Genomic DNA, 27,933 nt, shown 5'->3' with positions numbered 1-27,933 from the left:
ACTTACATGGTCTGTAAAGTGAGCCTTAAATAACGTGAAATCACAAAGAAGGGGAGAACGTCATTCCCTGGACAACTTGATTTCAGGGATGATTGAGTGCTTCTCATTGTGTCAAGGAGAAAGTCTTGGTTTGATGCTAGAATTTCTTTAACATCTTTTAGCAACACGATCAGGACTTGGGTGCAGATGTTGGACAGGCAAGGAAATCTAGCTAGACTGTCAGATTTTTCTTTACGATTTTTGCATTATTTTTTAATGGTACCTCTTATTTGTGGAAAATAGCACTGGTTTTCCTTTACGTGGTGGCCACATCCATGTTCCTTTGTAAATAAGTAAGATCGGAGTCAGTTTAAAGAAAATATATATGGGGGCGCCTGGGTGACTCAGTGGGTTAAACCTCTGCCTTCGGCTCAGGTCATGATCTCAGGGTCCTGGGACCCTCTGGGACTCTCTGCTCAGTAGGGAATCTTCTTGCCTTCCTCTCTCTCTGCCTGCCTCTCTGCCTACTTGTGATCTCTGTCAAATAAATAGATAAAACCTTAAATATATATATATATATATATATATATGAGTTCAGGTGGCGTGGAGTCGTGGTAGAACCAGTGGTGAGTAACGTGCGTGTGGGAAACCTTGAATAAGGAGGAAGAAGGTGCAAATATCTGGTTATACTGAGTAATATACATGCCCACCCACAAAGAACTCGCCGTCTTTTTTTCTAGGTTTCTGTTTCGATCCGACGGAGCGAGTGGTGCGGCTCCACAGAAATGGTCTCTCATCTTCTCAACTTCAGTTCTCTAGGGAGGCTATGACGACCCAGATGTCCCCCCCCCACCCCAAGGTTGGGGGGGGTTGGGAAATCTCCTTCCCCCAACGGAAGGAAACACACTCACAAAACTCCCCGCAGGCCACTTCTCCACAAGTGTAACAGGAAGATGTGTGGACGTCGCTTGACAGCTTGGTCAGGACTCACAGACTCAAGTGTCTACAGGGGTCAAAAAGACCCAGGGCACAAGATATATACTTCAGTATAAATGTTCCACCTAAAAAAGAACTTGATGCTGGGGCATTTTTTCATTTTGTGTGTTTTAAAAAAATACAATAATGATAAAAATTTAATCATTATATATATATGTGTGTGTGTGTGTGTGTGTACAAACACACACACACATAAAATAGTGATGTGTCAAATGAAAAAAATCATCCTTGCAGTTTGAAAGACAGACACACTTTGCATGTGAAGTATATACAATTCTATTTCTATACATAGAGAAACAAAGTATTATGGATTAGATTATATAACTTGTGGCAGCTCAAGGATGTCCTCATAGGAAATAAATAGGGAAGGATTTGGGGACTCAGGGCGGGACACAGAGGGAGAGAGAATCATAGGGACCCAGATGAACAGGAGAGCACGTGTTGCTTTAGAAAGTGCATCAAACATTTAGCCCCGATCAACTGAGGTAAAAGATATTGCCAAACCCTCGTATTTTTTAATAAGAATTTAACACTGTGAATTTTTATATGCAGCTCCCTGCTTATTAAATGTTGGCAATTAATTTCTTTTTAAAAACATTCTTTCCTGGGGCGCGTGGGTGGCGAAGCTGGTTAAATCTCTCACTCTTGGTTCCAGTTTGGGTCATGATCTCAGGGTCCTGAGATCGAGCCTCGTGTCGAGCTCCATGCTCAGTGCAGAGTCTGGTTAAGACCCTCCGTCCTTCGGCCCTTCCCCACTCTCTTTCCTTAAAATAAATAAATGTTTAAAAAATATATTTTAATTAAAAAATTAAAAAACCAAAAAGCACTCTTTCCTCCGCAACATCATGGAGAATTAGTCACTGAGATTGTGACCCTCATCTGATTTATTCGTACTCTACCTTGGATGAGTTATGAAACCCGATCAGTGTGGAGCTTGAGTGCTGGCCGGAGAAAGAGGTTGGGTGTCAGGATTCAGTTGTTTTGGCAGCTGACAAAGAATAAAAAAAAATGTCCAGTAAGCACACGACGACATTTTCAACCTCGTGTTACCAAGGGGAAAACATCCAAGACAGAATACTGATGGGAGACCATTGTTTTTTTACTAAGCAGATGCAACATATTTTTTTACTGCTAATGCCCGATTTCAACCCGTACACAAATAAACAGTCCTTCTCACACATTGATGTATTCATTCATCCATCCGTCTGTGGAAATACAGATTTGAGTGATACGCAGTCCCTGACTTCAGGAGGTCCTTTAATTGGAGAGGAATTTGGCTACACACACACACACACACACACACACACACACACACGTATACTATATTATATGTATATGTATGTATATCAGATGCCTTTAGAACATGACTACCCTTTTTTTTTTTTTAAGATTCCACCTATTTATTTATAGACAGAGATCACAAGTAGGCAGAGAGGCAGACAGAGAGAGAGAGGGAGGAAGCAGGCTCCCCCCTGAGCGGAGAGCCTGATGCAGGGCTCGATCCCAGGACCCTGAGATCATGACCTGAGCCAAAGGCAGAGGCTTTAACCCACTGAGCCACCCAGGCGCCCCAGAACATGACTACCCTTTGATCCAACACTGTAACATCTTGGAAATGCTTCCAAGAGAAAATTCCAGAACAAGTCTGCATTAATGTTGCTACGAAGATGTTCATCCCTCTGCTGTGTTTATAACGGCAGAACATGTCATGTGTCAAACACTTAAATATCCAACATGGCCAGGTGGTTGATTCGTCTATGGCACAGCCACTCAATGGGACCCCTGGCCCTATTTTGGATGATGTATTTGGTGTGGTATAGAACGGTAAACAAGCAAACAAGATGTTGACTTCAAAACAGTCCGTCAGAATCTCTAACATATGTGTGATGTTGATATGAAAGAAGAGAAATACTAAAAGAGAATATTTCTCAGTGATAGGATTATAGACTTATGTCTTTCATAGGTTGCTCCCTGTATCTTTGATAAGAACATCTATTCCTTCCGCAATAAGGGGGAGAAAAGGACCAGTATTTTAAGTTTTGATCTTTAGAACTCCTCACACTGTTAGAAATTCTTGGGGACCCCAATATGCTTTTATTCATTTCAGTTAGAGTCACCAATGTTAACCATATTAGAAATTAAAACTAAAAATTTTAGGGGCGCCTGGATGGCTCAGTGGGTTAAATAAAGCCTCTGCCTTCAGCTCAGGTCATGATCTCAGGGTCCTGGGATCAAGCCCCTTAGTAGGCTCTCTGCTCAGCAGGGAGCCTGCTTCCTCCTCTCTCTCTCTGCCTGCCTCTCTGCCTACTTGTGATCTCTGTCTGTCAAATAAGTAAATAAAATATTTAAAAAACTAAAACTAAAACTAAAACCTTTAAAATATTATTTCATTTTAAAATAATAACAATAATAAACTCATTCTGCATTAACAAGAATAACATTTTGATGAAAAATAACTATTTTTTCCCAATAATTTCCAATTAATCTATTTTGTTTGTTCCAGAGCGGGGGGGGGGGAGCAAAAATATGGTATTGACATATTTAAAAATATGAAATATTTGAAATACCATATTGAAAATATGGTATTGACATGTTAAACATATTTGCAAAAATAGAGAACATTCTCCATTTCGGCAAATCTCTTTAATTTCCGCCCTAATGGAAGACAGCTGGATTCTCATATCCGATCCTGTGTTCAGTATGTTTCCGTAAGTTTTTTGGGTTCAAGTACATGAAGAAAATCCAGCCCCATACAGGTCTACACTTAGAAGAGGAAGAAGCATTTTAATAGTCTTTTCAAGTTATAAAGTGCACCGTGATCCTACACTTGACAAGGGATAGCTCCTGAAAATCAGTTGCAGGGTGAAATCTAAAACCTTATCAATGAACTTCTTGTTCTCTCTGCACCTGTGAGGGGACGAGAGTGGACAAGACAAATAGGCTGTCAGTATTATAATGAAGACTGTGTGACTTCTCGGGCTCCTTGAGAGGGTCAAGGATATCCATGAATTCCTGGACCACACTTCGGGAATCACCGTCTAAATCATACACAAGCAAGTAGGTCATTCTAGGGAGGTAGCCTAGGACAGCTAACTCCATTTTTGTTATTGTTTTTTGTTTTGATTTTTTAGATGACATTTTGAATTATTCTCTTTTTCTCATGGGCATCTCAATGTAAAAAAAAAATTAAAACTTTCTCAAGGCCGTCATCATAAACTGGTCCCACGGGCAGCAGATTCTGAGATGGGAATTCATGCAGGAATGCTGCTCTGAATCACCTGAGAGGGACAGAAGGAAGCAGGGCTGGGCAGCCGGAGGCAGACCGTGCTGTCTGGTCTCACCGTGCTCTCGGTCAGCTGGAGTCAACCTTTGACAGCTGCCCCCCAACTGAAGCGTGTGGACCAGGTCTTTATCTCTATACCCACAAGTCCTTGGAGGCTGACTGCCACAGGAAGGAACAAGGTGTGGGGGGAGAGTGAGTCCCAAAAGGAGCAAGAGCTGTCTACAGCCAACCCTTCCAGAAGCTGGGGAATGCACTGTTGGTGCTGGAGGGGTGGTCTGGGCAGGGCACCTCAGCCACACGGTTGTCCATGCCCAAGTTGGGATGAGAACCCATCTCTCTGTTTGCCTCTTGAGCCTCCGTAAAGAGACCCTCTGAACACTGCTTCATCTCATGTCGGCTCTGCACATCCACACATTGTCGATGACCATGACCCCGGGCTGATCTGACGCGAACGGGCACAGGAAGAAAGGATGAAGGCTGCGCAGCTGGCATTCAGCTCTCCGCTCCCCTTGCTGGGAGAATGTTCTCCACCTGTCCTAGGCAAATCCGCAAATCAGGCTCCTGTGCCGTTCGCTCGGGTGATGAGAATAAGCTTATGAATCAAGAAAAGGAGAGGAAAACATGGAAATGATGCCTTGAGAAGACCGTCTTGCATCTCAAGTGTTAATACTGATCAAGTGAAATATTTGACATGGAAATCCACACCCATCATTTAAGACCAGGGTGAAGGGTCACAGGTCCTGGGGTCGCAAAGGCGCATGACAGCCCCAGAGCCTTAGCGAGCGCAGCCGCCGCCTGGGTCTCTCCGGCACAATGACCTTCTCTCCATTCTGGAAGCCCCATAAAAGAAATCTCCAGTCGGCTTCCGTCTTGTAGCTCACGTTTGCTCTCATGCAGCGAGGAAAAATCAAGGATGTTCCCTATCAGGGCTTCTCAGGAATTCCCACCCCCTTTCCTGTAAGCAGGAAGAGAAAACAAGACAGACCTTGCCGGTCCTCGGGTCGGTGTTTACCACCTCTTACTTCATTCGCTGGGAGAAGGAAAACCTCCTGAGAGTCCACGCGCTAGGGGAAGATGATTCGCATCTCATCATCCCATATTTCCAACTCTCCCTGCAGGAGTATTTACAGATGCTTCTGATTTAAAACCGCTTTCTGACCGACATCCCCCTGCCACAGAGCCGATCATCAGCCACCTCCCAGGGTCTGCAGTTTTGTTTCATCCTGCGGTCACCATAAGGAAGACTCGGAACATGCCAGAAAAGCAGCAGAAGAGAGATTCCTCTCCTCTTGCCACCTCCAAGAACACGAGTTAGCACGGAAGCCATTCATTGTCATGACGAAAGGAAAGAACCCAATGCCTGAAATTGGGGGGGTCTCACAGGGTTTGATTTCCTTGCTACTTCGTGAAGACTCAGGGGCTTTCTCAGTGGCCTCTCCGGGCTGTGCTCTCCCTCCCATGGCTTTGACCTCCGCGCAGACTCTGAGACATGCTTCTTCTCCGAGCCTCCGTTTCCTCCTTACCCAAATAGAAACTCATTGGGTGAAGATTATAAAGAGCACACTGGCTAACGTATAAGAAAAAGGTCTGAAAAATACCCAGTGATGGGGGCGGGGTGCAAAAAGACAAAAGTGCAGATTAGCTTTATCTGGCTCAGCCGAAGCAGGGTGGGCAGGCAGGCCCCTTGGCTCAGTGATCAAAAACACGTGTGACACGGGGGCCTGCCCATAGGAGGACGGAGTGTTGGCAAGGCTGGCTCGGGAGGGGTCCCCGTGGGGTGCTGAAGAGGATTCAGATTTCCAGGGGACCCTTTGTGACACAGCGACCGACTGCAAACCAGATTCTGGGAAAGCAATTGGATCTCTGACAACTTGGTGAGTCTGTCAATATTTGCAGAGGGGTGGAGACTGTAAAGTTAAGAAGATGAAGCAGCAAACCGAGTCAGGAGTATTGATGGCGAACACCACCTAATGTCTGTAGGGCCGAGAGAAACTCTTTTCTTCGTGAGTTCCTGCAGTGTGGACACTAGGAAGTGAATTCTTCCACCAGAACGTTCGTGTTTCCCAGCACCGGCGGCTACCTCCCTCCAGACAGGGCCCTGAGCTTGGGTGAATGCTCTGTGGTCCCCATTTTGAAATTCTTGAATAATTTTGTCTTTGAACTTGTGTTGGGGAAGCAGGAAGAGCCAGACCCGGCTCCCCGACGGTAGCCCGCGCCGGCCAGGATGGGCAGCAACTGGCACTGGGGAAGCAAAATGGCCTGGATGTTCAGCGAGGCAATGCGCTTTACATTCACAATGCATTTACAATGTTCTCGTAAAACAAAACACGCCCTGGCCAGAGGGCCCAGCGTTTGTGCTCCTTGGCGTTTGCCCAGAGGAGCTGAAAATGTAGGTCCACTGGAACGCCTGCCCATCGATGTTTATAGCAGCTCTGTTCACAATGGCCAAAACTTGAGAATAATCGAGAGGTCCTTAGCAGGTGAATACCATTATTATTATGTTATTCAGCATAAGAAGATACAAACTATCAAGCTGTGAAAAGGCAGGGAGGAAACTTAAGCTTAGATTACTGAGAGATGTCAGTCTGAAAAGGCTCCATCTTGTATGAACCCAATATACGACACTGAAACGGGAGAAAGGACGGGATGTTAAAAAAAAATTACTGGTTTCCCAGGGCTGGGGGAGAGGAGGAATGCATACGGAGAGCACAGAGGACCTTTCGGGCAGTGGTGTTACTCTGTGTGGTACAAGAGCCGCCCCGTGTTATTATACATTTGTCCAATCCCATAGAATGGATAACCCCAGAGGGAACTCTAACGTGAACTACGGACTTGGTGTGATTATGATGTGTCCCTGTAGGTTCATCAAGTTGTAAAAGATGTCCCAGTCTGGTGGGGGGTGCGATCACGGCAGAGGCTGTGCGCTGGAGGGATGTGAGTTCTCTGAAAAAAAGGAAAGTCTTTTTAAAAAGCTGATGGTCGGGGCGCCTGGGTGGCTCGGTGGGTTAAAGCCTCTGCCTTCGGGTCCTGAGATCAAGCCTGGCATCAGGCTCTCTGCTTGGCAGGGAGCCTGCTTCCTCCTCTCTCTCTGCCTGCCTCTCTGCCTACTTGTGATCTCTGTCTGCCAAATAAATAAATAAAATTAAAAAAAAAAAAAAAAAAGAAAGAAAGCTGATGGTCCCTGAGGCATATCTGTGAGCAGAGAAGTCCTGCACGGCGCACACCCCCCCAGTCCATTGTGTCCCGCTCACACATAGCACTCGTGACGCCCCACGGGCAAAGAACCCCAGAGGGACCCGTGGTGGGTGGGGGACCAGCCAACCTCAGCGTGAGTTCCAGGTAAGTGTGTTATACCTACAGCTGAGTGTGTAGGGACGCTGACAGCCCTGAGAAGTCATGCTTTCTTCAAATCGGAAATCGTTTCAAGTGCACAAAGAAGGCAACACATTCTTGAAAACAGGAATAACCAAAGAACTCTGTCCTATCCTTTCTTCCTCATGTCACCTCCCTACAACAGCCAAGGGCTGAAAAAGATGTCACGGAAAGGGAGAGATGGGGCGGTCCGCAGCTTTTCCTTTTAACCCTTCCTTACTCACGGCGAACTGAAGGTGGAGAGTGCTGGCCGAGCGTGTGAGTATCTAAAAGTGACGTTGACTCCACTATGTTTGTGTGACATTTACTCGAAGTAAGAATGAGATACAGACGCTCGCACAAGCTACAAATACGTTGTGGGATTCTCGGGATTCTGCCTGTGAATGCATTGCATGTGAACCCACGTTGCACAGTATTCGGATGAATGGTAAAATTCACATGAATAATTTAACATTTTAATTCTTCCTTACTTAGAAGAACTTTGAATAGCAAAGGAAATATGTAAGAAGCCAAGAGAGAGAGACTATGGAAAAAAGGAAAATGCTTTATATATAAAGCATTATATATATATATATATATATATATATATATTTTAAGATTTTATTTATTTATCTGACAGAGAGAGGGGGAGAGAGCACAAGCAGAGGGAGCAGCAGGCAGAGGGAGAGGGAGAAGCAGACTCCCCACTGAGCAAGGAGCCCGATTTGGGACTCGATCCCTGGACCTTGAGACCAGGACCTGAGCCAAAGGCAGATGCAACCGACTGAGCCACCCAGGTGCCCCTGAAAGTGCTTTATACTTTAGCACCTCAAATAGTACTTTCCCTGCTTCGAGAACAAGGGGCTCTGCATTTTCCTTTCTCACTGGCTCCTGTAAATCCCAGAGCCAGCCCCGCCCCCCCCCCCCCCCCCCCCCGCCACGGCTATGAAGTTAACATCGACCAGGGCCACAATATGCCAGACATGCCGTTAAGCGTCCCACACAGATAATGACCCTTAATGGCCTGGCTCGCTCCTATCCCCAAAGAGTAAGACGTCGTCCACACGGCAGTTACTGTCACAACACCTGTGAGTGAGCCGGTCCAAACGAGAAAGGCTTGTCGAGCACCTGCTCTGTGGCCGGAAGGCGCCCATCTCGTTTTGCAGAGCGCTAGGATCGGGGGTACAAAGATAAGCGCAAAACCAACACAGAGGAGGGGGGCCAACGGAGACAGGGGGCAAAGTGGCTGCTTGCCATCACACAGCCCATCGATCAGAGGCATGATCTGATCCCAGGCCCGGAGCCCAAGCTCATGAGCCCCTGGAGCAGGCTGCCTCGATGATGATGCTGGCCCCGTGTGCGTGCGTGGCAGATGCTTAATAATTGCGTTTATTACATCCCAGATTTAAAGATCCAGCGCTGAGCTCGAACTGAGTTTACTGCCTTCGTTGTGGGGTGTCCGATTGTGAATTCACTATCTGTTTAAATAGTTTGCCTGTCCCTGAAATGTTGCTCTCTGAAAGGGGCTTTCTCTGGCTCTCCCTGTTTCTCTCTCTCTCTCTGCAGCCTTGGCTTTGTTTCATGATGAGGATCACACTCTGTAATTCTATGTTTGTTTGTAGGACTCTGTGTTCAATTGCAGTGAGCTTAGAGTGGGGCGGGGACACGGTTCCTCCCCAATTTAAGCCCAGGGCTATATATAGCCTGGTGCTCAGCAAGTAGTTGATCGACATGGGCGCTTGGGTGAGCACATTAATGAATAAAGCCACAATAATTATTAGTTCGCTTTTCTCCTGCGTGTTTTCCCAAGAACACTGAATAGTATTTGCCATGTTTCTCTTTTTGCATTGGCTGTTAGGAAGCTCAAAGCCACATCTGTGAGCCATCACAGCAAGCCTGTAAATCCACCTGAATATTTATTTCTGACCTTGAATGTACACATTGAAGTACTCCCTCTTACTGCCCCTCTTCTTTTGTTATTTTATTTTTTAAAATTTCCAATATGTCACTGCAATTTTTTATTTTTTAATTTTTTATATTTTTAAAGATTTTATTTATTTATTTGACATAGAGAAAGATCACAAGTAGGCAGAGAGGCAGGCAGAGAGAGAGGGAGAAGCAGGCTCCCTGCTGAGCAGAGAGCCCAATGAGGGGCTCGATCCTAGGACCCTGGGATCATGACCTAGGCTGAAGACAGTGGTTTAACCCACTGAATCACCCAGGTGCCCCTCTTTTGCTATTTTTAACTGATGCTCCCGTCTTGTATTACATATGCCCTTGTGAGACACTTTAATAAATATCCCTGCTGAAATTCAGTAAATCCAGCAGGCTGTCTTGAATTTCTAGCCTGCAGAGAGAAAGAATGTCCTTTTCCATGCCATCCTCGGTCTTCAGAACATTAAGCCACCCTTAGATTGCCTGCTTTCCCGTGTCCAAAGCCCGCTGGGAGGGATGTTTCTGGGCCTGGGGCCAGGGCAGTGGGTGAGATGCTTGTTCCTTCCAACGAGGTGGCGGGGCGGTGGAGGTGGTGTTCTAGAAGAAATGAAGGCAAAAGGCAGACAGAACTGCAAAACCTTACAGAACGTGTTTTCCCAGCTCTGGCCATGGCCCGTGGTTACCGGGGAAGGGAATCAGCAACCCAGGTCAACCAGAGCAGGTACAGGGGGTGGGGGTGGGGGGCCTGGCCAGGATGCTTGGAGTGCCAGGCAGGCCTTAGTGCGGGAGAAGTCAGGTGCTGGGTTCTGATTGGAGAGGTGAGAACAGCGCCTGCAGCCAGGAAGAGAACCTGCTTCTGTGGGAGGATCTCTGGGGAGGAGGGCCTCACCCAGACGACTGTTTGCCCTGCTCTGTGTGTTCAGGCTCCGGAGGAGGAAGCAAAGGGCAGGGAGCCGGGCCCAGCTGCCTGCCTAGCTCGGGGCTGCACCAGCTGGAGACAAGGCACCCTGAGCCGGAGCAGCTCCGGGGGACTCCAGGGCACTGCAGACACTCCCGCCAGGGGCTCGACAGGTAACAGCTTCCAGATTAGGCTTGTTTGTGGTCAGTGGCGAAATCTAGACGCCAGGCATCCGAGGATTGAGTTCAATCCCAGCTCTGCCACTGATTGACTGTGTGGCCTTGGATGTGTGTGAGCCTCCGTTTTGCCGTCTGTGAAATGGATCCAAAGATAGCCGTACCAAATGGGTCACAGAAAGATTGTTATGGCCACGTAGGTGGTGTCAGGTGTGAAGCAACAGAAAAAGCTCCAGTTTGCTTGGAACGATGGAGAGCCATTTCCAGTGTAAGACGTGGGGTAAGAAATCAGCAGACAAAGGGGTGTGCTATGGGATTTGGAGACATTGTCAGGACAAGAGTCCCCCTAGGAAAGCTGACTCTGAGTCTCTGCCAAGGGGCATGGTCTAAGGATGTGGAGGAGAAGGGAAGAAGGACTCCTTGTGTGAATCTGGTTCTTTACATCAATTGTCTTATTTAACATTCAAAGCCGTCCTTTGAGGCGGGTGCTGGGTTTGAATCCCAGCGGCAGGACTCCAGAAGTTGGCATTGCCCTCTGAAACTCCCTCCTGCCTTGAAGCACCGAGGTGATGAGAGGGTGGGTGTCTGGGGCCAGATGTCTCGGGCTGGTGGGCGTCCTGGGGCAGGTTACTCCTCCTCCCTGGGCTTCCTGTCCTCTAGTGTTGAGATCCAAGCAGACACTGTGCACTGATCAATGCTGGCTTTGGTTTCTATTGTCATCATCACCTCTGCCTGACAATTCGGGAGAGGAGGCAGGGCCAGTGGGGAGAACTTCCAGGTCTCCCTGGTTTCCCAGAATGGAGCTGAGACCCGGTCCATTTGGGATTCGAGTGAAGGGAGTGAGGCACGCACGGGTGTGCAGAATTTAAGAGACACCAAGTAACTCAGTCATCCAGATAAACCATATATATATATATATATATATATGGGGAGTAGGGGCAGAAAGAGAGGGAGAAAGAATCTTGAGCAGGAACCTGACACAGGGCTCCATCTTACCACCCTGAGATCATGACCGGAGATGAAATCAATAATGGGATGCTTAACCAACTGAGCCACCCGGGTGCCCCAAGATAAATTATATTTTAAAGCAATATTTAAAAAATAAAATTAATGCCAAAACATCCACAAGGAACAAAATAACGGGTTAAGTAAAGACAGGTTCCGTAACAGCATTACAGTGTTTTTTTGTGTGCTGTGTTAGATGCTGTGTTAGATGCTGTGTTAGATGCTGTGTTAGAAATATAATCTTTGTCTCGATGGCTTGAGTTTTCCAGCTCCCCCTTAAATTTTGCACAGGGGGTAAGTGCCTGATGCACCCACCATCCACGGCGGTGGGGGTGGGGGGGGCTGCTGAGACACCGCTGGCTTCAGGCCTGGGGTGTATTTGTCCTGCTTTGCCCCCAAAGTAGCCAAGAGAGGAGTGTGCTAAAGTCGTTTTCTATTTAAGGGGGCGTAAGAGATGCAAGGCCAAGTCCCCAGGCCTGGAAAATTCTTTTCAGGTTTCTGAACTCGGGAACGGTTGGTTGTCTTTTTACCAAGAAGTCCTGGGCTTCTGGAGAGCCAACGGCCCGTCGGGACCCATCCTGGCCAGTCTCCTCCGTCCTGCTGGGGGGACACGTGCTGACGGTCGCACTGTTGGCAGCTCCTCTTACCGTCGCCCAGCACTGGGAATAGTTATGGATGTGACAGCCTGACGCACCGGAGCCAGGATCGACCCCTGCTCTGCCTCCTTAGGGCTTTCTGATCTGGGGCGGGGTAGGCGGAGGAGGTGGGAGTTACTCTTGTTTATACACTTAATCACCAATGTCCATTAAAGAAGGCAGGACCAGCCCTGCACCTGTCCTCGCTGGGTGTGCGCTCTGGAGGCGACGGGAATGCCTCCCTGTGCCTCAGCTTCCTTATCTGTGTAGTGGTGGAACCATGGGGTGCTCTAAGGAAAAACGGAGACAATGAAAGTAAAGTTCCTGGCCCCAGGGCCAGGACTAGGATGAAGCAAGCAAGGCAGGGAGGGCAAAATCCAGGGCTGGAGAAGGGGACGCTCATTTCCAAGTGTGGATTGTGCACTTGGGAAGAGAATGGCTGCTTGCATTCCGTACCTGGGGGCCTCTCTGGCCCCGCCTGGCTCGGAGGGAGCCTTCAGATAATGCTACCCGCTGCACGATTAGCTGGAAGACGCTTGGTGACACGAAGAGTAAGAGAGTAAGCTCAAAGTCTTCTAGGCACATCCACCATTATAAGCACATAACCTGAGTGTTCCCATAGCAAGATATCAACTACCGAGTGTTCCTGAAACACCCCATGTGATTCTGATAAGGGGACCTCTTCTCCTGGGCCCACATGGTCCATTCTATGGCACAGGACTTGGGGAGCACAGCAAAGGATGGATTTCAGTCCTCATGTGCCCCCTTGTGCAGGAGGCAACCTGTACCACTGTACGTTGGAGACCCTCAGAGAGTCTACCGCTCCCAGCATTGTGCTGGGGAACGCAAGGAGACGCAGGGTCATGGGACCTGGCAGAGCAGGTTTGGTCTCTTTACTCATTTGATCTTGCCTTTGGAGTCGGGGGACAGAGAGCTTGCTCTGCTGGGTGCGCCAGATGGCTCTGTTGGCACGGCCCTCAACTGGGTGGTGGGGAGGACCCACGGCTTGCCTACATTCCATGGCGTTGATCTAAGGTGTTTCTGCTTACTTGGTGACTAATCCTGTCACCACTGTTTGAGAACCTCCCCTTCCCACTGGACAGTCCTTTAGCTCCTTGCTGGAAGGCAGCTTTCAGAAATGCTTTCTCCCGGGCAGCTTGTCCCGTGTTTAGGGTTGACTCTGTTCTCATTGCAAGGAGGTGACCTAAACACCAACCACTTGTGTGAAAGAGGAGGGGAGGAGTTCGAGGACCCCTTCCAGGCTGACTAATTCGCCCGGGGAACACACCACAGAGCTAATGGGATCATAACATTCGTAAGAGAAATAAATAGCATTAGGAAGGACTAACGTTTTCTCACCTGACTACTGCCAAGCCTTTGTGCTAAATTTTTGCCCAAAGATTGCTGATGACCCTTCAGTTGTGCATCCCTCCTCAAGTGTGCACGGACTGTAGATCAGACCACACTCCTTGACTGGGTGTGATTTTCATTTCTTATTACACAGACAGCTATGCAACTTTTGTATTCTACAGTGTATCACATTACATAGAAACATTTAATAAAATAAGAGCATAACATACATGGCAGAGGACACAGTAGACTGTAACAAGGAAAAAGTGAAGAGTTTGAGCTGCAGAAACAGGCTGCCAAGGGCTAAAGCCTAAGTTACCCAGTTACCGGCAGATAACCTGTATTCGTCAGCTTGTGCCGTTGTAACAAAAACACCGTAGGCTTGGTGACTTAAACAACAGATACGTATTTTCTGACAGCTCTGGAAGCCGGAAGTCCCTGATGAAGGTCGCGGCAGACTCTGATCCTGGTGGAGCCTCTTTTCCTGCCTCTCTCGCTCTGCTGTCCTCTCGCTGCGGCCTCACAGGGCAGAGAATGAGCGAGCTCTCTCGGTGTCCCCTCTTCCAAAGACGCTAATCCTCTGAGATCGAGGCCCCACCCGGCTAACCTCCTCTAACCTTACTGACTTCCGTAGGGAAGTTAGCGACAGTTAGGGCTTCACCATGCGAATCTGGAGGGAGAAGCAGGTCAGTCCATAGCACAATCTTAGGCGAGGAGCGTCGGCTTCCTACAGCAGGTTTGGCATCTGAAAGATGGGACAATATAAATGCGTGCCTCGTGGGGCTCTTGGGAGGACGTGATACACCCATATAAGACAGCACTCGGGGCAGGGTCCAGCACAGAGAGCGGGCACTGTAGAGATACGAGCTATTATGATTCTGAAGGCACAGCACATTTGATGGGGTCCCTGTTATAATGGCTAATCGTCAGTCCTTCGCTGCTGTATGTGAACCAACCACGGGACTAAACACGGTGTGGACTGCCCTCTGGCTATCTTCACATGCGAGCGGTGAGGACGGACCTGCTGCCACCCCTCACCCCTCACCTCCACCCCTCACCCCCACAGAATGGGGGCCGAAGCTATGCCCACAGCTGGTGTGAGTCAGGACAGAGGGCTACTCTGTTTCACCCCCAGGGACTAGACCCCCAGCAGCTCCTCAGAAACGTAGGTCACTAGGGGACACTAGGCTGTGAGTGCGAGGAGAAAACTACCAAGTCCAGCCCCGAGAGCCAGATCCCTCGACTTCCACGCTGGTCACATTTGGGGGCAGGTCATTCTCTGCTGGGGCTGTCCTGTGCCCTGCACGATGGTCAGCAGCGTCTCTGGTCTCTGCTCCCTGGGCACCAGCAGCAGCCCCCTGGCCCTGAGTTGTGACCCTCAGAAATGTCTCCTGGAGGGCAATAAGGTCCTTGTTTGGAAGAGTGGGGCTGGCAGCCATGGTGCCCTGCACACCCATTCTCAGGGAAGGGCAGCTAGAGGCTCAGGTTCTCCAGCATTTGCAGGCTGACAGCACAAAGGACCACAAAGATGGCCCTGGCAAGACTGGGGGGCGTTTCAGATGCCTGAGCGGATGGTGATTATGGGGCCCGAAGACAGAGGCCCTTCCTCCATCTGAGAATCCGTGTTCTGTGTGTCAGGTTAGGCAACATCTGGGGGAGACTCCCTGGCCCAGGGGAAGCTTCGGCACTCCGAAGTGTCTAAAACAGCGGCCCTGGCTGTCACAGAGATCACTTGGAGATCTTGAAAACATCCTGGTGCCACAGGCTCCAGCCTGGAAAATCTGAGGGATCAGGTCCAGCTGGGGCCCGGGCACGGGGATTTAAGTCCACCCCTCCTGTGTCTTCTGCACCCACTGATTGTGGCCTCAAGGACACAGCATAGGTGGAGAACTAAAAGGACTTTCTATCCCAACGACCCCTCGCAAAGACTGACCCCACGTTCTCAAAATGCTAAGGGCTCCAACATGAGTCCAATTTCAAAAACAAAGCGCCCCACCATATGGCCTGGCTGGTGTTTAATGTCAGAATAGGTCATTAAAAACAAAACAACTCACACCACTGGTTCACGAAAGAAAGGGCATTACCTTCAAATGTGTTTTTGTTTTTTTTTCCGTTTTTGTTTTTTTGTTTTGTTTTGTTTTCCAAATAAAAACTGGTTCTTTCACATGAATACAGCTTTCTTGATGGAAAAACTCCTGATCTGATTAATTTTTCACATTTGTTGGACACCAGAGAAAACCCCAGCCCAGAAAGGAATTGTTGTCTGAACCATCTTGAGCCTCAGTTTTGCTATCCATTAAGTGGGGGTAAAGAGGCCTCGCCTCCCAGAGTCCTTGAGCGGGGTTATAGGGAGCTCAGCTCATCCTACTTTCCCCGTGGTGGTGGGGGGAAGGGGGGGGTGTGCTTTCCCGGTTTTTGCATGAAAGTCCTGTGCCCCCGGACACCTTTTTCCCAGGACGTCCTGGACGGACGCTCACCATCATGGTACTCTCTGTGTGTGCCAGAGTATGAGACTGCCCTGTGCCTTTACGAAAAATACAGATCCAGGGCTCCAACCCAACTTTTTGGTGAGAGAATGTTGAGAATCAGAGGTGGTGCCGGTTTCTTAGCTGAATCCCACGATCAGGGAGCTTTGAGGGAAGCTGCCTGCAGATCCGCGTGGATGTAATGGTGATAACTGTAACCATGGCTTCCACGGGCGCGGCGCCCACGGTGAGCCACGCTGTCTTCCCCACACCTCGCATAGAATAACTCATTCAATTCTTGCAACAACCTCTTAAGGTGAGTCCTAATGTCATCCCCATTTTTAAAAAATGTTCTTTAAAGATTTTATTTATTTGAGAGAGAGAGAGAACGTAAGTGGGGAGGAGGGAGAGGGGCAGAGGAAGAAGCAGACCCTCCACTTAGCAGGAAGCCCGATGCTGGGGGTTCATCCCAGAACCCTAAGATCATACCCTGAACTGAAGGCAGACGCTTGAGAGACTGAGCCACCCAGGTACCCCTGATATCCCCATTTTACAGAAGAGGAAGCTGAGGCCCATCGAGCCTCAGTAACTTGCCCTGGATCACTCCCATCCTTATCCTATGTGCTACGTGGCTCTTTACCTAGAGCGTTCAGCACTGGGCTGGCACAGGGCTGGCTCTCCCTACACATCAGATGTGATTATCATGATTGTTTTATTAGCTGTATGATCTTTTTTTTTTTTCCAAGATGTATTGATTGATTGATTTGACAAAGAGAGGGTGAACAGAAGGAACACAAGCAGGGGGAGTGGCAGAGGGAGAAGCAGGCTCCCCGCTGAGCAGGGAGCCCCAGGCTGGTCTTGATCCCGGATTCTGGATCATGACCTGAGCTGAAGGCAGAGGTTTAACCCACTGAGCCACCCAGGCGCCCCTAGCTGTTCTATCTTTAGGGCAGGGGAGGACTTGCCATGCTCGAGCCAGCTTTTAACAGAAGGCGTAATCGCTAAATGTGAACTTGTTCCCCTTGCCCTCCCAAAAGTCTGACCCCGCCTTGGAGACGGACTGTGTTCATTTCTGCTGCTACTGACGATGGCCAATAGGTGGCAGGAACCTTTGGTGTTTGTCCCTGGAAATCCTCTTTACAAAATCTGAAGGAAGAGCGGGAACAATTTGACAACACCTGTGTTGTGACTGTGGGTGGGAAGCAGTATCATCCGAACCCAGGTTCTCTTTCTGCAAAAGACGGCGAACGCACTGTCCTTCTTTCCATCCACTTGGCCCTGAATTTGCGAAGAGCCTGCTTCAAATGCTACTTCAAATGCGCCACTATCAGGAAAAGGGAGCTCCAGCTCCTTGGGAGGAAACATTCTCCTGCCTACTCACATCATGACCTCAGACATTTTGTGCAAGTGGCCCCCAGATTGGACTGAATCTGCATTGAATAAGAACTTGAAAAATTTGCCAACCCCTTGGTGTCTCATTTGTAATTTTGTTAAAAGCTGGGCTCAGGTGGTGACATAATCTGCGTGTCTATCCTTGTGTGTGGCTTTGGTCAAGGCATCTCACCCACTGACCTCAGTTTCCTTGTCCGTAAAATCGGAATAATGATATGACTGCCTTACTGGTTTGCTGCAAGGAGTCGACAAGTTTATTATAAGTAAAGCCCTTTGAATAGCTGCTCAACACATGGTAATCACTCACCAATTTTGTTGTTGTTGTTCCTATTTTGTCGTGCCTGTAGTTGTTAGAGGTGTCATCTTAATTTTTATACACAGCGGGTTCAAATCCTGGTCAGTCTAACTACCGCCAACACTTTGTCTCTCAGCTCCCTGAACCCCTTTCTTTGCAAACTAGGTTTATATCACTCAGAGTGATCTCCAGCAGCGATTGATAAACATTCTGGAAAAGGCTAGATAGTGAATATCGTAGGCTTTATAGACCGTGTAATCTCTGCTGGGACTATGGAACTCTGCCTTTGTGGCGTGAAAGCAGCCCCCTGTTGACAAGACGCGAATTGAGTGGGCGTGGCTGTCTCCGGATAGAATCCACGGATAGGTATGGAAATTTGGAGTGCGTGTAAACTTTCTGTGTCACAATCCGTGGTTCTTCCTCTGATTTTTTTCCAACCATTTATAAATGTACAGCCTGTTCTTAGCTCTCCGGCCACACTGAACTAGGCAGTGGACTGGGTTTGGCCCACAGCTGTTGCTCACCCACCCCAGTCTTGAGGATTCAATGTGATGTGCACGGTGTCCCGTTTATATGGAAGTGGTGGTCTCTTGTAACTAGGCATGGCATGGATTTTGTAAGTAGGAAGCCTTGCAAATTCACTAAAGTCCTGTATGTGTTAGCAGGTGCTCAGATATTGTTATCGATCAAATCCCCCCAAGAGAGCATTTCGTGAGACCTATAACCCTGTTTTGGCCTCTGAAGTTTCCAATAACTCAGTATGTCTATTACAAGGGCATGAAACCTCATACCCTGTGGGCCAGAACTCCATGGGAGTCCTTAGAGATGCATGGATGGCTTTCAACCAGAAATCAAAAGTGCTGGCTTGTATTCTGAAAGCTCCCAGAGCTGATGAGTCCAGCCGTTCCCCAAACATACATTATTTGTGTGTGTGAAAAAGAAACTTTTAGGTCTCAAGGCAGCAGATCTCTGGGATGTCTGAAAGCGCCCTACTTCTGAGACCAGGCATCCTCTGGGTCAAACCCTCACTCTGCATTTCCTGGATGTCTCTCCTGGGTGAGTTTTGGGAACCTAATTCCCTCCTCTCGAAGGGGAGGTAGTAATAGGCAAAACATTCCACGGATCAGGAGCCCAAGCAGCCTGTTTGAATCTTGCCTCTGCCATCACTACGGGGATGACCTTTGGAAAGTGATTCGGCCTCAGCTTCCTCATATCTAGAACGAGGTGATGGCAACACCCGTTTCACAGGGGTGCTGTGGGACTCAGGAAACCGACTCCGGGAGCGTGCTTGGGGACTCAGTGCTGGGACTGAGGACTTGCTACATAATTGTTGACTTTGATCATTATTATTAAAACAAGGCTCTCGAGAGGCTCAGTAATGATGTGGGCACATGCCTAGCTGCGGGAGGGGGGTAGGGTAAGCTATCAATGATTACCCCCTCCTCCCACCACTAATGGATCATTAGACCTGATGAATGGAAGCGCCGCATTGAGAACAGAAGAGCCAACGGCAGGGAAAGAGACAGTCGCGGCCTCATGATGCTCACAGCGTATCGGGGAAGGGACACAGAAGCTAAATGTTCTGTTTTGCCTTCCCAGTCTGGATTCATTATTCCTTCAACCCAGATCCATCCACCCTACCTACCTACCCCGAGCCCGGCCCCTGTTATATCACGGATTTACTTAGGCTCATTGCATGAAATCCTTGTGTTTGGTTTAACTAGCACTTAGATCACTTATACCAAGCCAGATGTTGTTCTTACCGCTTTCCTTACCACACTACCACAAGCATTCATCACTGAGCCCGTGTAGCAGGCCTGTGAGGCACAGAGAGCCTCATTAACTTGCGCAAAGACACACAGCAAGGATAAGCAGAGGGAGGGGTCAAGGCCAGGTTGTCTTGTCCAGGCTCTGTGCTCCTAACCACTGTACCATGCTGAGGTGAACTATCAAAAATGGCCTTAGCCGATGGACTTACTACCTACCCACCAGACTTTATTGCCAACCCACCACACTTTAGCTCTATATTTAATTATAAATATATCATTACAAGTACCTCTAAGTGCTATGAGAAACAAAAGCAAACAAACAAAAAGCCAGCGCCACGAGGAGTTTTAACAAGGGGTCTTTAGTTGGACAATCAGAGAATACTAAAAATTATAAATATTATTTTAATTATCTACCTTCTAACATTTCCTTGATACGATAGCTGTGCTGGGCTAAAAGAGAAAAAAAAAGTTACCTATACTGAATATGTTTTTCATGATGAAAACGATTTCCTCCCAGCAGCTGAAAACTGGGCTTGCATTGGACTTAAACTTTACTGAATACAGGAGTCCCAAACCTTTCCTCATCCCCCAAAATAAATAGGAGCAATTGAGTTAACTTGGGCTTGCGGTCATACACCCACAGTAACCGGCCTGTTCCCGACACTTAGCTTCATAGGCAGGAATAAGATTCTTGTTTTAATTCTTCCCTGTCTTTCTCCCTTTTTCTCCATTGCAGGAACAATGGGTAACCAAATGAGTGTCCCGCAAAGAGCTGAAGACCAAGAGAACGAACAGGAGGCAGAAGCTAACAAGGTAGTGTAGTTAGGGTCACGGGGTCATTCGCGACTGACCAGCAGCTAGATTTGGGGGTGACCGCAGAGTGAATGGCCTGTTCGGTGCTCATCACACGGACATTACTGACGATGAGCTGCTGTTCCCAGGGATTCCTCTGTTGCAGTCAAAGCTCCAGCATCCATCCAGGAGCTTGTTAAAGATGCAGGCTCCAAAGCCTCGCCTAAGACTTCCCGAATCCCAAATTACAAGGCTGGGAGTCTATGCAACCTGCGTCTTCAAGGACCTCCCAGGTGCGTCGTATGGGGCCAGTTTGGTCCCGACCACCAGGTGGTTCTCGGCTGTGGGTGACTTTGCCTGCCATCCCCCACCCCACCTTCCCCGCTCCACCAGGGGCACGTGGCAGTGTCTGGAGACATTCTGGATTGTCACACCTCAGAGCTCCTGATCTAGCGGGTAGAGTCCAGAGATGCTGCTAAGCAGTGCACAGGGCAGCCCCCAGAACAGGACATGATCTGGCCCCCAGCATCAGTGGTGCTGAGGATGGGAAACCCCAGGTTCGGGCCAGCAGCTCACAGCCTCGGCTCCACATCGGGATCCCTGGCCGGAGTAGCACCATAGACCAGTTAGACCAGAATGAGCATGGCAGTGAGGCCAGGCAGCGGCGTCTTCAGTGCAGCGGGCGGGGGGTTCTACCGGTTTAGGAACGCTTCTAGGAGACTGCGCTGGAGGGCTGAGGCCGGGGACACCCCAGCGCCGCTCCTTAGATCTCCTACCACCAAGTTGCGAGAGCCTACACTTCTGCAATCCATTCCATTAAAGACTGGGAGCCCCGTCCGTGATCATGGAAGCCCCCGTAGGAGGTTTACAACCACCTATGAACTAATATCGACCGTATCAATGGAGAATTCCTGCCCAGAATAGAAGGCTGGGTTTGAAGAAATGGGCTCAAAACTCCAGTGCCTGCAGAGTGGGTGTCCAGCCTGAGTGCTGAGTCCATAGTCTGGAGAGCTTTGCAGACAGACTCCCGCTGCCTGGTCCCACCTGAGACGCAACAGAGACGCAGCCTGGAGGGTGGGGTGGCTTGGGCTTCAGCAGTCCCTCAAGCTCCCAAGTGACTCCTCATCTTGGAGCCTCTGGCCTCCGGGGGCTTTTCGGGGGGCAGTGACAGAAGGGAGGGAAGCGGGCAGCAGTTACCTTCGGGGGACCGGAGACCAAGGGTCCATGGGCAAATGGTGGGCTCTGGATGACAGAAACCAACCAGATGTTCCCAGTCTGGTTTGTCATCAGCGGTTGGAAAACAGGGTTCATGAACTCTCCTGCTTTTTAAACACCGGCAATTGATTCCCAAAGACTTGAAAATAAAAACTCTATGAGCCAAAGAAATCAAATTGGCACACCCAGGACTGCCCCAAAGGGGATGCGGGTCATGAGCTCGGGACCAAACAGTCGCACAGGTTAGAAGAGTCCTTGTCGTGATTTCTTGGGAGGGTTAATGGTAGATGCAAGAACGCAGGCTTATTTGAAACCCTTAAGACCATTATAAAAACCTAAAAAGAAGAAAAGCTTTCTGTGTCCCTCCCACAAGGCTCCCACCTTCAGGAGTGCCATCAGACTGTGGTTTCCTCTCTGGGCGTTTATTCACAGATACTACCCTACTGATGCTATTCACAAAATACGACATGGCGTGCAGAGTACTTAGCACATAATCAATATCCAATTAGTGTCAGCTATTGGTGGTATCATTTAGATGGCCTTGTTACTAAAATAGCATTATGTAACAGACATTTTCTCTGTGGAACATTTTTCTTTCTGTGTGAATAAGTACATACGTACATACGCGCATATATATATATATATATATATATATATATATATATGTATGTATATATGCATGCTTCTTAAATTTCTGCAGCAAATGTCAAGAATAGAAACAATCAGGGCAGGAAATTGGAACAAAGGTTCCAGCAGCGAGGAGGGAGGGGGAGGGTGTGGAGCAGAAGGAAAGCCACGGTGAACTTCCTGTATTTGACAAGTTTGTTGACTAAGGGCTGGGCTGAGGACAACGCCGTGTTTTCAGGAGGGTGGCATGTGGTTAACCTGCCGGGACTCGGGGATTGGCGTGTCCAGTTCTCTCTCCCCACTGATGAGACGAGCGTCCCTGTCAGCGGGGCGTCTCACTGTGCCATGGGGTCCGTCCTGCCTGTGTTCGTGGGGCTCCCTGAGACGAATGGTTTCCTCAGTTCCCTGAGGCATGATGGGAAGCTGGGTAGTTTCCAGAAACACAGCCTTTACGTTTAATTTGGTGATGTACCCTGTGGCCTTGAGGTTCTTCCCTGAGTTCTGATTTTCCCCAAACACCTGACTATGAATTGCCGCATATTCTGTTGCAGGGAGCACCCGAGTGTGAGTGTGGTCCAAACGGGACGCCGGTGATGATATCGACCTGTGACATTCCATGCTATGACGAAGGTCAGTGCCACGCTGGGGAAGTGGGCTGCTCCTCGGGGGGTGGGGAAGGGTCTGCCGATCCCGTGTATGGTGAAAAGAGAACGCAAGGCTCGAAGCCACGGGCTCGCTTTGAAACCGTTAGTGTTAGTGTCCTGGGGTCACTGGGACAGTGTCACAGACGGGGCGGCTTACACAGCAGAAAAGTGTTGTCTCACAGTGCTGGAGGCCACAGGTCTTTTCTTTGGACTATATTCAGCTGTATTAAAAAGGAAAACCACAGACACAGAAGTGAAGGTACAGACCATGAGCCAGTGGGGCAGTGGGTAGGTAGGAGAGAAAAGCACCTTCGGGCTCTTCTGAGCATCGCAAGCAGGAACCTGCTCTTTGCCTCTGTCCGAGCTCCCAGGAGGTGTTCCGTGGCTTCCAGATGCTGTCCTCTCTGTGCACGTCTGTCTGCGTGTCGCATGCCCCTTCTATAAGGACATAGTCATATTGGGTTGGTGTCCATCCTAACTGACCTCATCCTAACGTGGTCATTGGCAAAGACCCTGTTTCCAAATGAAGTCACAGGCACCGGGGGTTACATTTCAACTCTGAGCAGCACCCGTTGCTTCTGAGTTGTAACCGCCGGAAGACGGCGAGATCTCCAGCAGGTAAGACAAAAGCAAAAGAGTGAAACACTAAGAGGTTGGCATTTGGAGTTGGACAGACTGAGGTTAAAGTCCCTGCTCTGGGGGGTGCCTGGGTGGCTCAGGCGGTTAAGCGTCTGCCTTCTGCTAAGGTCATGATCTCAGGGTCTGGGATGGAGCCACATGCCGGGCTCCCTGCTCACACAATTCCCGAGAGGATTAAAGGAGCCTGTCTATCAAACATCTACACATTACCCAGCACTCAGGAACTCCACAGAAACTGGTGAAGTAGACAAGGAAACAGAATCTTCCCTACACAAGGCCAGTTTTAAAATGGGATGATACTCTTATCTATTTCATTTTGTCCTGCATTAGAAGACTATAAATTCAGTGCATCAAAAGTGGCTAAGTTCTACTTTGCAGAGGATATGTATATAAACTTCTATAAGAAGAAGAAGTGGTCAGGGGTAACTCTGGAATCCACCTGCTGGCTTTCCACCTACCAGCTGGGTGTCCTTAAACAAGTTACTTAAGCTCTCTGGACCTCATTCTCCTTGTCTGTAAAGTGGGATAACAATAGTGCCTACAACAGAAGTATCAGATTTTTTTAAAAAAGATTTTATTTATTTATTTGACAGAGAGAGATCACAAGTAGGCAGAGAGGGGGGGGGGGGAGAAGCAGGCTCCCCACCGAGCAGAGAGCCCAATGCGGGGCTCAATCCCAGGACCCTGGGATATGACCTGAGCCTAAGGCAGAGGTTTTAACCCACTGAACCACCCAGGCACCCCATTAAGTATCAGATTTAATAAAACACCTATTTCAGTGCCTGCCATATAGTAAGTGCTCCATGTATCAGCTGTCATTATTCTTTTATGATTACAGATGCTGTCATTTGCATGTAAGTTTCTGGGTTTCAGTTTCTTCTTCTGAGCAATGAGGAAATGAGTCCTATTATTGGTTCTAGAGGTTTTAGAACACCCTAATGTTAGGGGAAAACTCCTTTCTTTACATTCTACTACACAGACCACACTGGACACCAAATGTGTGGGCTTTCCATACCAAGCAATTCTGTGATGCTTCTGGGTGTCCTCCATCTCAATGGAGTTCTGACTCTGTCGACCTACAGGTAAGATCAGGCCCCCACAGTCCCCGAAGACTGCTTCCCGCTTTTACACACGCGGTGGGTGCTCTGCTTACCTGCACAAATCAGAGATCCCAGAAGGCACACCCCCCCCCCCTGTTCAGTCATTTGCTAGAATGGCTCACAGACCTCGGGAGAACAGCTGACTTACTAGATGGCCAGTTCATTATAAAAGGACACAACTCAGCCACAGCCAGAGGGAAGGGAGGCATAGGGCAACATAGGGCAATGTAGGAGGGCTTCTTGGGTGGGGGGGGGGGCAAGTGGATACCAAGCTTCCATGGCCCAGCCTGGCACCCCACCGTCCCTGCAGCCAGCTCTCTGAACCCTGTACTGTAGGGATTTTTGTGCATGCTCTATTACACAGGCATGATTGATTAAGTCATTGGCCATCGGTGATGGAACTCAATATCCAGCCACTCTCGCCTCCCCAGAGATGGGGGATGGGGCTGAAAGTTCCAACCCTCTAATCACAAGCCTGGTTCCCCTGGCAACCTGGGCCCCCATCCTTAGGGGCTTTCCAAAGTCACCTCATTAACATAAACTCCGAGGTAGTTAAAAGGGCCTGGCTTGTTATGAATAACAAAAGACGTCTTCTTGGCTCTTATCATTTATATGATAAGCCTGTGCCAGGAATGGGAATGAAGACCAAATAAGTATTTCTTTTCTATAACCCAGTATCATTCCTGAGGAGTTTATTAATAGCTTAGATGGCAGGGCCCTTCCCATAGGTTCTATCTACAATAAGCTAAGGGGGGAGCCTTCTGGAGGATTCTGACACACCGCCGGGACTGGCAATCACTGGACGAGAAAAGGCCCCAAGTTTTCCTCCCTTTAAACCCTGTGGGTCAAACTTACATTTGAGGTACACCAAATGGGTGTATTTACAGCAGCAGCCTTTGATGATGGGGTAAAAGCTGGCCATTGAGATGCACAGGCTTTGAAATGAGAATCATACCATTTATATAATTTACAAACTGTAGATGTTTGTTCTCAGGAAATTGAGAGGTATTGAGAATATAATATGCCTCTTTCTCTATCATAATTATACGATCATTCCCCTATTTGTAGTATAGGGCACAAGGGCAAGGAGTGTGTAGGAAGAACAAAAGCACGGAGGGGTGGGAATTGAGAAAGGTCCCTCCTGTCTCCCTCCCTTGATCCCTCTCGCCTGCCTTTTCTACTTTTCTCCCCAACATCTATATAGATATATCTATATACATATATATACACACACACATACACACACACACAATTAATTAATTATATATATATGGAAGGAATTCCTAAATGGAGGAAAACAGGTTACAGGAAAACAGGACGACAGTCTGGAATAGCATATCGCTGTTTGAATACCGAGGCATGACAAGGGAAGCAGAGAATCGCATTTTGGTGAGTCATGGGTTCCCTGCATTTAGCTCTAGTCCCCCACAGCCTTGCTTTCAACTTATCTGGCACCCGCTGGAGAATCTGTAAAGAGTTTAGATTAATCCTCTGAGGTCAGAATTCTGCCTGTCATTCACTGACAACTTGAGTCCTATGCAACTCGTTTCAGAGTGATTATCCCATTTAATGAGGAAGGCAGCCTATTATTACCATCTTGCTGTTTTTTCCCAGATTATTAACTAAGTTATAATATCCAATGCAGTTTTTAAGGGGATACAAAAGTAGGATTCTTCAGGCTTTTTTTGATTCTTTTGGCAGAAGTCTCTGGCCAAATCTTTTGATGCACATCTGTGTCCATCTCTGGTGGGGTATATATACACATATGTCCATAGAGAAAAGTCACCAGAGAAAGAGATAAGTGGGATTCTGGATGACTGTGTTCCTTCTTTTTATCTACATTTTCCCTATGACGATTCAACAGTTCATCACCCTGCAGGAACGTTTCCTGGGGGGACTTATTAAGAAGCAGGGATAGCAGTAGGAAGGAAGGGTAAGAAGCCAGGATGCGGGATTCGAACTATGGCTCTGTCCTGTGAGCTTCTGGAAGTTTCTGGGCCTCTGTCCTTTCATTTGCAAAATGGGAACAATATTCATTCCTGGTAGAACTAAGCTTCTAAGATCATCACGAGGCTGAAATGAGTTGATACATGTGGAATACTTAGAAGAGTGCCTGGCAGGTGGTAAACACATGGAGAAAGTTCCTTGTGCTGGCTTGGATTTAATGTTGATGCTCATAAAGGCTGTCCTTACAGTTTGACGTTCACTGGATTATCTCTAGCATAATTTTTATCTCCGGGTGGGTCCAATGTACTCTCAAGGGACCTTCTAAGGGGGAACCTGGGGAAAAGAGAGGGATAGAAGCAGATATCACAGAAGGAGAGACAGATGAGAAGATTTTGCAGTGCTGGCCTTGACAGGAAGGAGGGGACCCTGAGCCAAGGAACGCAGGGGTCCCCTCCAAGCTGTAAAGAGCAAAGGAGAGATGTTCCTCTAGAGTTTCCAGAAGCTGATGCATTTTCGATGTCTGACCTTCAGAACCGTAGGATAATATATTTGTGTTATTCTGAGTCACCACAAATGGGGCAATTTGCTATAGCAGCAATAGAAAACCAGTATGAGTGCACTCATACTTTGGAATCTAATGGACCTGGGCTGAGGTCCCAGCTCTGCCACCCACCAGCTGTGGAACCTTGGCGAAGAATCTGTGTTCCCAGAGAGTCATCTATAAAATGGGAGTAATAATAATATTAGCTTTGGTGGGAGGTGTAGAACAGTGGCTGGCACAGAGTAAATGGGTTGAAATACAGGAGACAAGCAAACTAGACGGAGAGCCTGATGAGCTGCCTGTCCTTCCTCTCTGGCTTTCCCCGTCATGTCCTCCCACCATCTGAGACTTTCCCACCTGTGTCTTTATGCCTAGAACCTCACTGATCTTTGGAGAAATAAAAATGCCTGATTTTCTCCTTCTGTGACTCCTTTCTATCAAATCTATGGCATTAGATCTCACTCTAAAAAAACCAAAACCAAAACAAAACCACCGTTCAGTTCTCCATGCCGTTGGATGGCAGAGACTAACGCAGGCTATATTGACCAGAACACAGCATTTTCCAGAAAGAGGAGACTGTCTCTGCTTCACCTGGATACAAAGTTTCTAAAATATAAACAGCTCAGGGGCGCCTGGGTGGCTCAGTGGGTTAAGCCTCTGCTTTCCGCTCAGGTCATGGTCCCAGGGTCCTGGGGTGGAGGTCCCTCTGCTGGGCAGGGAGCCTGCTTCCCCCCTCCCCTGATTTTCTGTCTGCCTACTTGTGATCTCTCTCTCTTTGTGAAATAAATAAATAAAATCTTTAAAATATATATATATATATATATACATACACACACATATATATGTGTATGTGTGCGCATATATATATATATATATATATATATATATAGGCTTCCCTT

At 48.2% G+C, this 27,933-nt stretch overlaps 2 protein-coding genes across 10 annotated transcripts in view; both read left to right on the top strand.

Annotated features, from left to right (window-relative positions):
• CYP24A1 (cytochrome P450 family 24 subfamily A member 1) overlaps positions 1 to 27,933 on the top strand; it is a 344,657-nt gene that overhangs the window by 62,009 nt on the left and 254,715 nt on the right. The window lies entirely within an intron of this gene.
• The window catches only part of BCAS1 (brain enriched myelin associated protein 1), a 93,415-nt gene continuing 75,904 nt past the window's right edge, over positions 10,423 to 27,933 (top strand). For 8 of the 9 annotated variants that reach the window (XM_082743084.1, XM_082743083.1, XM_082743079.1 and 5 more), the window contains exons 1-3: positions 10,424 to 10,615; positions 20,266 to 20,342; positions 22,715 to 22,793. In XM_082743084.1, coding sequence (XP_082599210.1) covers positions 20,271 to 20,342; positions 22,715 to 22,793 — 151 coding nt within the window. In that variant the 5' untranslated portion in view covers positions 10,424 to 10,615; positions 20,266 to 20,270. Of the gene's footprint in view, positions 10,616 to 20,265; positions 20,343 to 22,714; positions 22,794 to 27,933 lie in introns of all 9 variants that reach the window. The other variant, XM_082743082.1, reaches the window with a different exon arrangement.

Source organism: Mustela nivalis (genome assembly GCF_964662115.1).
Source record: "Mustela nivalis genome assembly, chromosome: 8".
NCBI lineage: Eukaryota > Metazoa > Chordata > Mammalia > Carnivora > Mustelidae > Mustela > Mustela nivalis.
Note: the sequence above shows the minus strand (reverse complement) of the source record. Positions and strands in the feature narration are given on the sequence as shown.